At 34.8% G+C, this 15840-nt stretch overlaps 1 protein-coding gene across 2 annotated transcripts in view; it reads left to right on the top strand.

Moving 5' to 3' along the window:
* The first annotated feature begins 297 nt into the window (after positions 1-297).
* The window catches only part of LOC149554532 (Peptidase S41 family protein), a 183672-nt gene continuing 168129 nt past the window's right edge, over positions 298-15840 (top strand). The window contains exon 1 of one of the 2 annotated variants that reach the window (XM_089828576.1): positions 298-692. In XM_089828576.1, coding sequence (XP_089684702.1) covers positions 555-692 — 138 coding nt within the window. In that variant the 5' untranslated portion in view covers positions 298-554. The remainder of the gene's footprint in view (positions 693-15840) is intronic. The other variant, XM_089828577.1, reaches the window with a different exon arrangement.

Raw genomic sequence — 15840 nt, 5'->3', positions numbered from 1 at the left:
AACTCTTTCACATAGTGGATTATTTTTCTTCTCTATTTATTTTGTCTTCATGACGACCTTTAAGTTTATCCAACACAATTTTTTTTATCTCTTGACTAGTGTTGGAACATTTTAGAATGTTAATGTTCCGCTTATTTAACAATTTTTTTTATTATCCCTCATCTACAACTTTTTTCTTAGACCTAATCCCTCTTCAGATTAAAATTGCATGTTAATATTAAAATTAAAAATTTAATAACTACTTAAACAAAACTGATTTTAATGGTATATAACCTACAAGCAAATACTACTAGTTACTACTAATAATAAGAAGCCAAACGATAATTTAATTAAACGACCCATCAAGGAGAGGAGATTTCATCCCAAATGATCTGCAAGGGCGGAAAAATTATGCGCGAGCTTCAATGCCTCTTAAAAACTAAATGTGAAATCATACAAGTAAAAATCTAGTGAAGTTCAGAGAATAGAATGCTGCGGCATTCTCTTTATAAGGGGCAATCTTAATACGAACGGCAGCGAAGTTTTGTATGGGCACCATTGGTCGCTGAGCAGAGATGGGAGGATGCTATTATTACCATACGTTATCCTCTCCTAATGTCCCTTTACCTTCTGTCGCCGCTATTGCTGTCAATAGATGTCTTATTACTGGATGCTATGGGAAGCACAAATTCAGAGTTGCAGAATTTCAAGAGGTAAATATGTTTTGACACGTACATTATTATTTGATACTTACGTAGTGTATTCTAGCTAATTAGAAAGCTTCTGTTGAGAACAAGTTTTTAAAAAATATTTATAATTAATCATTTTATCAATACATATTTTTATCGTGAGAGGAATTGTGGACGCCCATTTTGAAGTTCATTCGTTCATTCAAATAAGACATGAAACCATCACCCCAAAAGTGTCTTGGTCAGGGATAGGTGTCGTTTCATACATCCATCTGGAAACAAGTTCGAAAGTCATTATAGCTAAACTATGTCTGTCCTTCAATGCACCCATTTGAGAACAAGTCTCGAATCCAAGATACCCTACTGGATTTGTCTTCGGCTAAGATAAGCCAATTGCGATTGTCTTCAGGAAAGGATAATTAAAGTCATTGCATGAATTCATTCTTATACAACGCTTAAAACCATGATACCCAAGTGGATTTGCTATGCATTTGTAAATAAGGCCTATAATCAAACTGCCCAACTGGCGTCGTCATCATCAGGAAAATAAAATTGATTTCCTTCCATATACCCATTTTGCGTTCACTTGAATTGCGCTTCGGAGATGTTCAATTCAGTAGATTGTTCTGCTATAATGGTGTGTAAGGAGCGTTTGAAATTATTTATTCCTTTCTATATACCCATATTGCTCAAGAAAAGAAAATTGGTTTCGATAAGCAGATTTCTCTGCCTCAATGGTCCGTAAGGAGTGGTTTGAAATTAATTTATGTTTATATTTGGCCACTAAGTTTTAAAGCCTGTTATTTGTCGGTCCATGTTAGTGTAGTTGAACATTTGATGAAGTCCATGTCTAAGCTTAGTTTGAATGGTTTGAATCATAGTTGAAAATCTTAGTCTTGGCAATATCTTGGCGAACCCAAAAAAATTCAAATCTTGGAATGCCGAAAAATTCAAATCTCGAAATGCCGATAACTCAAATTTTTTTTTGGCAATAAATTGGCACTTCTATTGAACATTTGAAAATATATAACTTCTTAAAATTATTTAAAACACACACATATACACTAAATTTGTAGAATGTATACTGATTTTAGATATCCACCATATATTAATCAAAGTTTTGACATTAATGCATAATAATTTGTCAATTAGAACTTAGCATATTTGCATAGAACCATTTATCAAAAAGAAAGTGCGACATCTAAATAAATATAAGTTGACTATATATCGAACTCCATGAAACTATTACTTTTGAAACATATTAAGTTTCGGCCGACCAAAACTAGAAGTAGAAATTATAAATTGCGTCTACGAGTAAAGCTCAAAAGAGATTGCTATTGCTGGGTGGGTGTTGCTGAAGTAGTTGGAACATCCTTAATAGATGCCTCCATAGGTGCTTGACTATGGTTTCATTCCTCCTCCTCATGTGCTGCCACTTCTGCATCTCAATCATTTCCTCCATTTGAAGCTCTAATAGCCGCTCATCAGTGAACAAAGGATTTTCATGCACATCCACATCCACATCATCACCATTAGGAGGAGCTATCCAATCTGCTGCATATGGATCAATGTCATCCAAGTCAAGTGCTTCATATGAAGCTTTCTCTCACACCCTTTTTTCGTGCAATTGAAGGTTGTACCACACAAACCATGTCATTCAAGTGCTTTTGAGTCAATCTATTCTGCTTCATTGTGTGTATGTTCCCAAAAATGCTCCAATTTTGTTTGCAACCAGAATCACTACAGGGCTGTGATAATATTCGAATGGAAAACTTTTGAAGATTAGGTGTTGTGGCACCATAATATTCCCACCACAAATCTGCAAGGATAAGAAAACTATTTGAAGTATGCTCAAGATTCCAATAAACTAATGTGTGAAATCAATGGTATAATAAAACAAAACACACGTGTTTTTTTACTTGGTTGTAGGGTGTATCTCCTATGTTTGCAATTGGGAGAAGAAAACAATGGCCCCTCTTCCCTCTTGTAGCTCTGTAACTCATCAAGTATGAGGTCTCGAAGGTCCAAATCAACAACCAATCTCTGAATACATGTGTCTAGGCCAACTTGAACCTCTGCATCAGCTTGGAAAGTGTCAGAGAAATAGAAGTTGTGATTCAAATAGTAGGCAGCTGTATGAATATGTTAGTGGAGTTGTTGGTTCCACTTATGATCAATTATGTTCCATATGGGTCTATATTTGGTCTCATTTGACCTATATAAGTGCTGAATGGCCTCTTTGGCCCTATCCATGGCCTCATATAGATACCCCATGTGGTTTTTATCCCCATCCACAATTCCTAGAACTTTCACCAACGATGTTGACACCTAGACATAAGAAATTCGACAAAAATCAGTAAATTGCGATATTTAAAAATTAAATAATAAATCATCAAATGACTTGAAAACTTACATTGATGATCTCCTCCACTAGCTCGGAAAATCTAGTATCAAACACAACCTTCACAATCTTTTTTGTTTTAGGCTTCTTGGCATAAGGACTCTCTAACCATTTCTTTTTTAGAAACATACGCCTCAGGTCTAACAATGTTTCCAATATGCTTTGCAAGTTGAGAAAATTAGTAGCAAAGCGTGTGAGCCCTTCTCGCACAAGATCCTTACCACCAATGTGCTCTCTCATAAGACTTAGGACCAATGTGTGATTGCAGATGTACTTTGCAATATCCTTCCATCTTTAACCACCTTCTCTACACAACTTAGTTTCCCTGTGTCCTCAAGGAGCAAGTCAAGACAATGGGCAACACAAGGGCTCCAAAATAATGTGGGATGCCTTTCTATCAAAAGTTTACTAACTGCCACATATGCAGTTGCATTATTAGTCACAATTTGGATTACATCAGCCACTCCCACTTCAACTACCACCTCATCCAACATGTTGCACAAAGTTTTTGCATTCTTCATTTGATCAGAGGCATCAACCAATTTTAGAAATACCAGTTGTCCCCCTGAGGAAACTACAAAGTTGATGAGCGTCCTATTCTTGTCAACTGTCCACCCATCGGATATAATAGTGCAACCCCTATGTTCCCAAATATTTCTTTTCTCTTCCACAAGTTGATGAATAGTTTTTACCTCATTGTCTAACAATGACCCACTCACCTCATAAAGAGTTTGGCCCTTGAACCCCTTACTAGACATAGAAATCAAAGTGACTACTTGATCCCAATATGGGCTACATAAAGCATCGAAGGGAAGATCATTGTAGAACCAAAATCTTGCAACTGCCACCCTTGTCTTCTCATGCATCTCTTTGTTCCATGCAGTGCCTTTCAATCCAGGTTGAGCACTAGGAGTATTATGTGGAATCCAAAAGTCTGAAAGATGGCCACTCACATTCTCGAATGACAATCCTCGTATCCCTGGCCCAGTGGAAGAAGCTTCTACACTTGTTTGTGACCTTGTAAAACTAAAATCTCCCATTGGGGCAGACATAGCATTTGCTGTCCTCATTTTGGCTATCTTCTTTTGCTCATATGCATTAAGGCTTGTTATAGACTGCCTAGTAGCCTCTTCACGACAACCATCACATGGTGTGATATCATGACCTTCTATCTTCCGAGTGTGATATTTTAGTTGAGTTATGCCCCCATTCATCGACTTAGGACATTGGTTACATTTCACATCTCTTTTTTCTCCCGGTGTCCCATGTTTCCAAAAGTCATCCCTACCTCTCCCACCTTCCATTTTATACAAAATCCAGGTACTGATTTTGTTACCTACTAGTCTGCAACAACAAGAATAAAGAATCAGAGTCACTGAGACTGAGAGGACACAATAAATAATTACAGCATAAGGATCGATGATCATATTTAATGGCTAATGTTTCTACTATTTTGCTCAAGGATATGTTAAACAGTTGGCTTTCATATAACACTCACTGCTCATAATCAAAGGCATTAAAATTTATTTGATTTGCAATTATTTAACAATACATACTCCCTCATTTATTACAATTTTGATGACCCCTGTTCTCATATGAAATATGGAGATTTGCAATATGGGCGTCTTCAAACATATTCCTATTTCTTAAACAATAAATGAGGGCTGGGTGGTTGTAACTTGTACAGTTTCATTTTCCTTACCATTGTTAGACACACATTGAATTGTGAAGTTGTGAACTATAATTATCATTTTTATTTTCAAAGTGTTTAGTGCAACGGATATAGGAAATGTTGTAGATTATGTTGAAGTTTGCATCTGGTATTTAATTATTAATTATAAGTGTCAAGATTATAGTCTCCTTCGGATTGATAGGTTCAGAATATCGTTTTGATATTAATATATATATGTACTTGTGAAGTAATATATATATATCTCCTTGAAAGACATGTATGGTAAATCGATTTAATATCGAAATGTTATTGGTTACTGAATGAGTTTTGTAAAGTAACCATTCGGTGATTATAAGTTGTGAAGAGTCAAGCCACGGAGGGCCATGACTCTTCGTGGCATATGCCACAGGAGAGTCATGTCTCTCCGTGGACATTGACTCCCATCATAAGTATTTATCCATCGTCAAGGACTGCTGTAGAAAATAATTAATAACCAGGACATTATCGACTACCAGCCATCTCTTAAATAAATCAAGTTAAATACGATTCAGTCCTTGGATAACTTGGTCAATTTCCAGTCATACCATATATTCTAAATCTGAATTAATATACGTGACAGTCTTACAAATATCAAACTGATATATATATAAAGAGCTCTGATTTCCTCTATAAAGATCTGTACACATATTTAACATGGTATCAGAGCCTTGTTAGAGGAAAATCATCGGAATTAAATTGAAATAAAGTTTTACTGTTATTTATATCAGTCAGATTAAATCAAGGCTATAATGGTGAATGGGATCAAAGTAGAAGATAAATTGGAAGGGGCTGGAAATTTCTCTTCATGGAAGATACGAATTTTAGCCCTACTTGAAGAACTTGAATTAGAAACCTTTGTAGAAGAAGATTAAAAAATGCCTGAAGAAGAACTTGAAAGGACAACTTGGAACAGATGAAAAAGAAAGCCCAAGAAGATTCTAATTGATGCCGTTAGAGATCATATTCTTCCTTCAATAGCAAGATTAAAAACAGCTTTTGAAGGATTTAAACCAATAAAGGATACGTTTGAAATAAGCAATGCAAGCAGAATACTTACATAATTACATTAAAGCAGCAACTCATGAACATGAAAATAAACAAAGGAGAGGCAATAACATCATACTTCCTAAGAATTTCTGAAATAAAGGATCAACTTGCCACCATGGGAAACAATGTAGACGACTCTGAACTTTGTCTAATTGCTCTAAGAGGACTTCCTATATCATGGGAGTCATTCATCCAATGTTTAAGCCATCCTACATTTCCAAAATTTGATCAACTAAAGAACAAATGCACTCAAGAGGAGTCACGACTAATATCAAGAGGAATTTGTACAAACAAAGGAGGAGAGATTCAAGCACTACATGCAAACTCAAGAAACAAAGGAATAAGAGGAAGTCCAAACCAAAGAGAGGAAACAAATCTCAAAATCACAAGGAGAGAGATCTATCCAAAGTACAATGCTATCGATGTGAAAAGTTTGGTCACATTCAAAGATTTTGTCCAAAAAAGAAGGAAAATCAAGCTACCTTGGCTGAATCCCATGAAGTGGAAAATTCTCTATTCTATTTAGCCTTGTCAAGTGAAATAAATTCAAGTAATAATTCTTGGATAATAGATAGCGGAGCTTGAAGACATATAATTGGATTTAGAAATCAGTTTGAAACATTCAAAAAGTATTGTATAGAAGAAGTCACAATTGGAGATAATTCTACTTACCCAGTAAAAGGAATTGGGACTTGCTCCTCTTTCATTAAAAGATGTGTTATTTGTACTTGGGATAAAAAGAAATCTAATCTCCATTTCAAGATTAGCTTATCAAGGATATCGTGTCACCTTCAATGAAGACAAAGTATTACTATAGCCTAAAAACTCCAACATAAAGAACGCCATTAATATAGGATCAAGAGATTGAACCTTGTTCAAATTAAGTACTAAAGCAAAACAACAAGCCCTAAATCATGAAGTCCATAAATCAATTGAAGTTTGACATAGAAGATTAGGACACCTTGGCTTTAGTGCCCTTCCTACTATAGGAAAAATCACTATAGTTCTACCTAATCTCAAATTTGATCATACTAGTATTTGTAAAGGGTGTGCACTAGGAAAAAATAAAAAGGGGTATTTTCCTTAAAGTAAGCACAAGTCTAAAATGGTGCTAGAACTTGTTCACACTGATTTGTGTGGACCCATGTCAACAACTTCTCTAGGAGGATTGTTGTACTATGTGACCTTCATTGATGATTACTCTAGAAAAGCTTGGATATACTTCCTAAAACTTAAAAGAATCTAATGAAGTTTTACAAAAGTTCAAAGAATTTAAAGCTCTAGTGGAAAATCATACTAGAAAGAAAATAAAAACTTTAAGATCAGATAATGGAGGTCAATACACTTCCGACATCTTCAAATAATTTTGTATTTCTGTTGGAATTAAGAGGGAGACAACAATACCGTATAATCCTCAACAAAATGGGGTTGCAGCAAGAAAAAATAGAACTATTATAGAAGCAACAAAAGCAATGATTCATGATCAAAATCTCTCTGTCTTTTTGGGCTGAAGCAGCAAATACAACAACATACATACAAAACAGAAGCCCTCATGTAACATTAGAAAATGTAACTCTAGAAGAGGCTTTCACAGGGAACAAACCAGACCTTAGTCATCTAAGAATTTTTGGTGGTCTAGTCTACATTCACATTCCCAAAGAGAAAAGGTCCAAATTAGAACCTTCCAGAAAGAAAGGCATATTGGTTGGTTACAGTGAAACATCTAAGGGATACAAACTATATATTCCAGGACAAAAGTCTATTGAAATCAGTAGGGATGTTCAGTTTGATGAAGACATTGCTTTCAAAACATCCTTAAACAAAGAAGATGAGGAAATTGAGAATCAGAGGGAGTACATCATAGAAGATGATTATAATACTGAGAACCAGAGGGAGAACACTATAGAAGATACTTCGACTAGAAATCTGAGGGAGTGCCCTTCAGAAGAACGAGACCCTCCCGTACCTAATCCTGAGAATGAGGAAGTTTTAAATCACAAGAAAAGACCACTATGGGCCAAGAAAATGATTGAAGAGAACAATGTAGAACTAGATGAGATTTCTAGAGAAAATAAGAAAACAAGAAATCAAAAATGTTATGTAGCCTTAATAACATAACTCACAAAAACTGAGCCAACTAATGTTGAGGAGGCTTAAAAATGTCAAGCATGGAAAGATGCAATGGTAGAAGAATATCAATCCATTCTAAAAATGATGTCTAGGATATCGTACCCAGACCTAAAGAAAAATCAGTTGTATCTTCAAAATGGTTGTTTAAAATCACGTATGCACCTGACAAAAGCATTAAAAAAACACAAGGCCGGATTTGTTGCAAGAGGTTTCTTTCAAAAGGCTGGAATTGACTCTGAAGAAATATTTTCTCCAGTTGCACACTACAGCTCACTAAGAACGATAATTGCCATTGCTGCATCCAAATGATGGAAAATACATCAAATGGATGTAAAGACAACTTTTCTAAATGGCATCATTGAAAAAGTATATATAGAACAACTTGACTGGTTCACCACACATGATAGGAAGCATTATGTATGCAAACTAAAGAAAGCTTTTTTATGGCCTTAAGCAAAGCTCCCAGGGCTTGGTATGAGAGGATAGACAACTATCTCTCCAAGTTAGGATACTCTAAAAATGAAGCTGATCCTAACATATACTTCAAAATATCTAATGATGATATGTTAGTTCTTGTTCTTTATGTCGATGATTTACTGATAAGAGGTGCAGACCATCTTATAGCCAAATGCAAGCAATATCTCATAGCTGAATTTGACATGAAGGATCTTGGACTTCTACATTATTTTTTAGGTTTAGAAGTGAGGCAAAAAGAGAAATATATTATCCTAAACCAAGAAAAATATACTACTGATATATTGACCAGATTTGGAATGATGGATTGCAAGCGTCTTTCAATGCCAATGGAAACTAACCTTCATAAGCTTAAAAGCGAAGTAGTAGATTCAGAACCTATAGAACCTACTAATTACCACCAAATGTGCGAACCCAAGAAAATTCATAATAGCTGCCAAGCATATTTTAAGATATCTACGAGGAACGATTGAACTTGGATTAAAGTATACAAATATAGAGTTACAACTTCAAGGGTATTTTGATTCAGACTGGGCAAGCAGTTCTATTGATCGTAAGAGTACTACAGGATGTTTTAGCCTTGGATCAGCTATGGTATCTTGGTTTAATAGAAAATAGTCAGTAGTTGCTCAGAGCTCCACTAAAGCTGAATATATGGCTGCCTCTATAGGAGTACATGAAGCAGCATGGCTAAGGAAACTTATATTTGGATTATTAGGAAAACCACTAAAACCCACTATAATCTACTGTGACAATCAAAGGTGCATTAGACTATCAGTTAACCCAATTTTCCATAACAAGTCCAAGCACATAGAAATTCCTTACCATTATGTAAGGGACATGGTGGACAAAGATGTTATAAAATTGATCTTCATTAGCACTGAAGAACAAAATGTAGACATTTTCACTAAGCCTCTTGCAAAGTTGAAAATTGAGTACTTCAAGAACAAACTTGGTATGATTAAATTGTAACCTGAGATTAAAATCTTGTATTATGTAAATTATTCATGAATATTTAATAAAATCAATATTGCAATATTGTGGATGTCTTGTGGCATAAGAAATGACGATTTGTTATGCGGATATGGTTGCTATTATAGGTGACGATCTTATTATAGCTTGACCTGTTATCATGTGTCATAATTTGATTTGAACACGTGATGACGGATGTATCAAGGTTGATTACATTCAGATGAAGTCCTTGTGTATCTTGATACTAGTGTTATCACTGGATCTAGTTAGAGGTTGTGATAACCATTGTGTTAAAATTGAGGTAAAACAGAAGATCTTGTTATCCTCAACTATTTTGTTGTGCACTCTCAAGATTGCACTCTCAATCCTTTGTTTGTCTAAGAGGGAGTGCTAAGATTATAGTTTTCTTTGGATTGATAGGTTCAGAATATGGTTTTGATATTAATATTTATATGTACTTGTGAAGTAATATATATATATATATATATATATATATATATATATATATATATATATATCTCCTTAAAATACATCTATGGTAAATCGATGTAATATTGAAATGATATTGGTTATCAAATGAATTTTGTAAAGTCACCATTCGGTGATTATAAGTTGTGAAGAGTCAAGCCAAGGAGGGCCATGACTCCTCGTGGCATATGCCACGGGAGAGTCATGTCCCTCCGTGGACATTGACTCAGATCATAAGTATATATCCATCATTGATGACTGCTGTAGAAAATAATTAATAACTAGGGCATTATTGACTACCAACAGTCTCATAAATAAATCAAATACGATTCAGTCCTTGGATAACTTGGTCAATTTCTAGTCATAACATATATTCTAAATCTGAATCATTATATGCGACAGTCTTACAAATATCAAACTGATATATATATATGTACATATATGTATATGTACATATATGTATATGTATAGATGTACATATATGTATGTACATATATCTATATATGTATATATGTACATATATATATACAAAGAGCTCTGATTTCCTCTATAAAGATCTATATATATATATATTTAACAGTAAGTTCTGCCTTACAATTGTTGATGATTGGTAGCTTTAGTAGTATAAACCTGTGAGATAAATTAATACAATAATAATGACTCATATATATAATTAAGATTATCATTATATCAATTACACTAATGAATAGACATGTCCCATGAAAGGACATGTCTCCTCTTGGTTTATTCCTCATACAAATACAAAGAGATTGTTGCTATTTGAAAAACACATACCTTAAATGGCAGTGCTATTACATTTGGAGGGATCTTAGAAACTCAACGTGGTATCAGAGTCAGGTTCCTTCTATAAAGCCTAACAACTTGAAGGTAGATCAACATGTGGGGAGAAAATAGTGAGTGTGAACAACATGAAGAGTATGTTGGAACTAATAGATTTGTTATTAGACATACTTGTATCAATCTTTAACGTAAATATATTGTTTGAGTGCAGATATGACATTAAGCATATATATATATTATATGTGCAAGGTAACATGTTTATCCTAACAACATTTTTACCAATACTACCCCCACATTTCTAGCGGTGTATATTGTAGAATAGCTATGCTATTAGTGACCATGATAGCGGACAACAAACGAAGAATATCAAATAGAAGGTTATATTTAAAGAGTGAAATTCCTCCCACCATCATAGGTGTTGATGATGTTTGAGTGGGTCTCCATGGAGCATTGACAAGAGTCTTGTAATGGTAACATTGCCAAGGATGGTACTATGAACCACATAGCTCTCAGATCCACATGATCTCGGGAATGTAGCAATTGGTAACCCTAAAACATGTTGGTTGAATAGTCAATGGAAGCGGGAACCATTGTTGGGTTCTTGAACTATTTGGGAACTCCTGATACAACCCGACCATGCTCCTAGTTAGAGGATCGGGTGAAAAATGGGGGTGTGAACCACGTTGAGCTATCAATCAACTTCGAAATTACTTGCTCTGTGCGACACTATTGAACCTTAAAGGGCTTAAGAGCAATTTTAATAGCAAACTGTGTCATCATTATGGGTGTCATATAGAATAAAAACATTAAGAAATGTTGCGCCAGAGTCATCGTGGATTGTGTTGAGAAATATTGCATTGAGGCACTAAGGGAAGCCTCGAAAAATATTTGTGTTGCTTACTAGAGTATCAAAAGAATCTCGTAACAAACTTTTGCGCCTTTTTGCTACTATCAAGAAAGAAATAACTGAAACAAAATATACAATATTCCATTAGGCACTTTATATGTGAATGACAATATTTCTTGAAAACATATAGTTTGATTACGATTGGAAGAGGTAGAGAATATCTGATTGTTGTGTGTCTTTAAATTTGGAAAAAATTAAAGGTGTAGTTGTATTTGAATATTTGCAAGGTTCAAGAAGTGAAGGCTTAAGTATTCTTGAATTAAATATTTAAATTTGCAGAACCTTTGTGCGTGAATATGGTGAACAAACAAAGTTCGTAGACATCTTCAGTAAGTGATATTTAGCGATTTAAGCCTGAACATCAATATTGTGAATTGTGGGATTTGGAGAAGTATTGTCATGTCATCATAGAAATTGATTCATTTAAAGACATAAAAAACCAAAGTTAATCCATTGTGATTAGAATGCTTGCATGAGCTTTAGAACTCTCAAGTTTTTGTAAAGAAGAGGAGAATGTTGCCTAGGTGACATGACCTTGATTGGAGCAGCTTATATTTGGAAGGATGTTGATAAGCGTTTGCTCCTAAGTAATGAGATAAGTATTTTGATTATTATATCTTGAATATTATCCATAATTTGCTTTTTATAGTCAACCTCTTATTTGTATTTCTACACGTACTATATGAGCTATTTGCCTTGATCTTTTCTGAGGATGCTTTTGCAGGAAAAAGGAGGATTGATATCAAATTCAGAGGGAGTTTGACACTTCTACAAAGGTAAAGGAGCTCAAAAAATTGATGTCCAGAGTAAGTTTGACACATCCATCTGAAGGAGTGGATAGAGGATATGTTTCAGTCCATTTTGAAGATCTTGATCATATCTGAATCAGAGGGAGTTTTGAATTTATGTAATCTTTTGGTATCATGTGTGTTATTGCATGATTTAATGGGCCTACCCCCTATGTGCATCATGAGGAAGTGACAACTTCCAAATGATTATCACTTGTATTTGCAGAAGTTATTGAAAAGTGATGATCTTACAATAACTTAATTTTCTATTATGATGGATATCTTACAATGTCTATGCAGATCATGATAGATTATACTTTGCATGGTGGATGTTTATATGGTACCATTATGAGAATGCGTGTGCACATACCTTATAAACATTTTGAGTACATGCTGAATGTTATACAAATTGATGTTCTGGAGGCCATTACATAGAGTACTAGGTGAATATCATGCAACTTGATGTTCAAGAGGCCATTACTCACAATACTTGGTGAATATATTGCATCTCAATATTTTTGGAGGCCATTACTCAAAGAGTACTTGGTGAACATCATTTCTTGATATTCTAGAAGACCAATACTCATGATATCAGATGTGATATCAAATCTTATTTGAGTATTTGGTGAATATCATATGTTGATATTCTGGAAGACCAATACTCATTATATCAAACGTGATATCAAAATAGTGAATATCATATGTGTTGACCCTATGGCAAGACATATTGTCAATTAGTAACAAACCACTTAAGCTACAACTACTTAGGAAGGTTGGTTAATATTGCAACTGAGCTTTCCATCAATAAAGAGTTTTCAGTGTAGCCTGAGCTGATGAAGGTTATATTGTGTTAACTGAGCTCACAGTATAAACTGAGTTATCCAAGTTGTCAGTGGAAACCAAGTTCCTAGTATGAACCGAGTTCATAGTGTTAGCCACGTTCTCAGTTTGAACCGAGCTAACTAGTTCAAGTCAGATTGCTCCTGTATCACTTGAGTGTCATAGAGTTATCCGAGCATCCAATAAATAGTGTCACCCGAGCTCACTGTATTGCCCAAGCATCATCAACAAAACATCAAATGCACAATATTGCCTGAGCGTCAGTATTTGGGTCGACTTGAAGGTATAACTTGATTATTATGAAGATAACTCTTATGTGAGCCAACTTGGTATGAAGTTATTGATTGAAGGGCATATAAGGAAGACAAATTCATTTGTCTATGATATAAGTTGTGTAATAATGAGATATATATGAAGACAAGGAGTGAATATGGAGTAGATTAAGCAAGCAAGCTACAAGGCAGTATAAAGGGCAAAGCAGTGACTCATTCATCACAGTCAGGTGATCATATAATTCAAAAGATCTACATCAGCAAACAGAGTAGCAAAGCTGAGATCAACCTGCTGATTTATCCTAACAGGTGCATCAGTCAAATCCTCTAACCAGGTGGACCTAACAGTCCTTTGCTGAATCTTTTAATAGAGTACATACTTCATTGTATTGTAAAATCCTTTTGCAAGGTGGACCTAACAATCCTTCATACTCCTAATAGAGTAGATCACCATAAGTGATCAATTGTAAGCCCTAATAGGCCACTTTTATTACTGCAGTAGTGAAGCATTGTGGGTGTCATCCCCATCCTAGTTTTAGCTTCTACTTGGAGGGTTTCTGGGTTACCAAATCTTGTGTCAAAATGTAATGGTTTCTTTGTTACTTTATGTACATGCAAGAAATTAGAGTAGACAATCTAAAGAAGTAAAGCAGAAGTCACCTAAGTGAAAAAATGTTTAATTGGTTCCTGATTCAGCCCCCCTCCCCCCTCTTAGTCTCCTGCTTGTTCTTACATTTCCAACAATTGGTATCAGAGCAAGGTTCTCTTATTAGGGGCTTAACAACTTAAGAGTAAAGATCTAAGAAAATGGAAGTGTACAAGTTAGAGAAAGCTATTAACAATGAAAAACTGGATCTACACATGGCTATGGAGCAAGTCAAGAAACTTAAGGAACAACTCACTCACTCTTTGAAAAGAAGAAAGGAATTGTCTATACAGATGAATGACAATCTCTACATAGAAGAAAGATTAGAAGATCTTTGCAAAGAAAGAAGTTCAAAAGAAGCAGATGCAGCCATAGAAGATCTACTAGTGAGAAATGCCACTTTACAAGAAGTAAGAAAATTGAGAAGAGAACAAGAAAGTCACTCGGTCAGGCTATGTGAAGTCATGGATCAAAAGAACAAAGCAATAAATGGCAAAGAAATGTCAAGTTCCTAGTATTGATCATAAGTCACACTCAAAATAAGGGAGAAAACATACATGATAATATTGTACAACGGAAGGTGGATTACGAATGTTACTCCATGATCATTAAATCATTGCTCAAGGGCAAGCAATTTTAGCAAGGGCAGACTGTCATATCCCTGGCATAGTATAGAGATAATCATTCTCCATGATTGATGACCAGAGAGTAATGCCCAGGAATAAAGCAACGATTCATATAAACCAGCAGATGACTAAGATGAAGCAATGCTCTGAATGATGATGCTACGATTGTTGAAAATGAAGCAGCAACCTTGTTGATAAAAGCAGCGGTCTTTATTACAAACAGTAATTGATGAGTAAAGAAGTAGGAACATAATGAAAAGATGCCACTCTCACAAGAGAGCACAACCACAGAAAGGGACACATCCTTCCATTCCAAGAAGAAGATATACATATTTGTAAGTGCAGGATCCGAGTGGCATCATCAGCAATCACCATGAAATTCCCTGCACATGTTTGACATCGCCAACTTTGCAAATAAATATGGCAGTCTCAAAACTCAGATCATAATCTTTATAGCTGTTAAGCAAGGACCGACTGGAATTCTAACATAAATCATGAATTAAGGCCGACCTAATGAGGAACATCACAAATCCGCGCATTGCTAAATTTCCCAGTTTAAAGAATACCTTCTCTTTTTGCAATCTCAGATATATTAGATCAAAACAACTTAATTTATAGCTTTGTTGAATCTGTTTTGAGGTGTTTCCTTTTGTTGGCTTGCTTCGTAAAATTTATTTGTGTGTTATGTTTTGTTTTGTCAGTTGCCTTTGTCCTTCTATTGAAGACATCTTATTGCAATTTTTTTTTGTTTCTATGAATTTCAACCTTAATATTTATTTCTTAATTTTTCAACAGTTTTTTATTTGTTGCCAGAAATTTGCAGTAGAGTCTAATCTCAAAGTGATATGTAAGCAGTGCCTTTTCAAAGATAAATTCAAGGTTTTCAATGTTTTGTCTGTTTTTAATTTGCTTTCTAAGAATGCTGTTTGTTTGCCAACTCAGTGTCTACAACATAAACATCATTCATAACATATTCTGTTATATTAGCAATATTATATTACTGCAGCAACATTTAAGAATCAATTCGGTTATCATGTTATTTCCATTGGCAATCTATATTTCATTTGCTGTACCACCTTAACAGATGTA

This window comes from Cupressus sempervirens, chromosome 5 (genome assembly GCF_028749045.1).
Source record: "Cupressus sempervirens isolate cs-2001-9-10 chromosome 5, ASM2874904v1, whole genome shotgun sequence".
NCBI lineage: Eukaryota > Viridiplantae > Streptophyta > Pinopsida > Cupressales > Cupressaceae > Cupressus > Cupressus sempervirens.
Note: the sequence above shows the minus strand (reverse complement) of the source record. Positions and strands in the feature narration are given on the sequence as shown.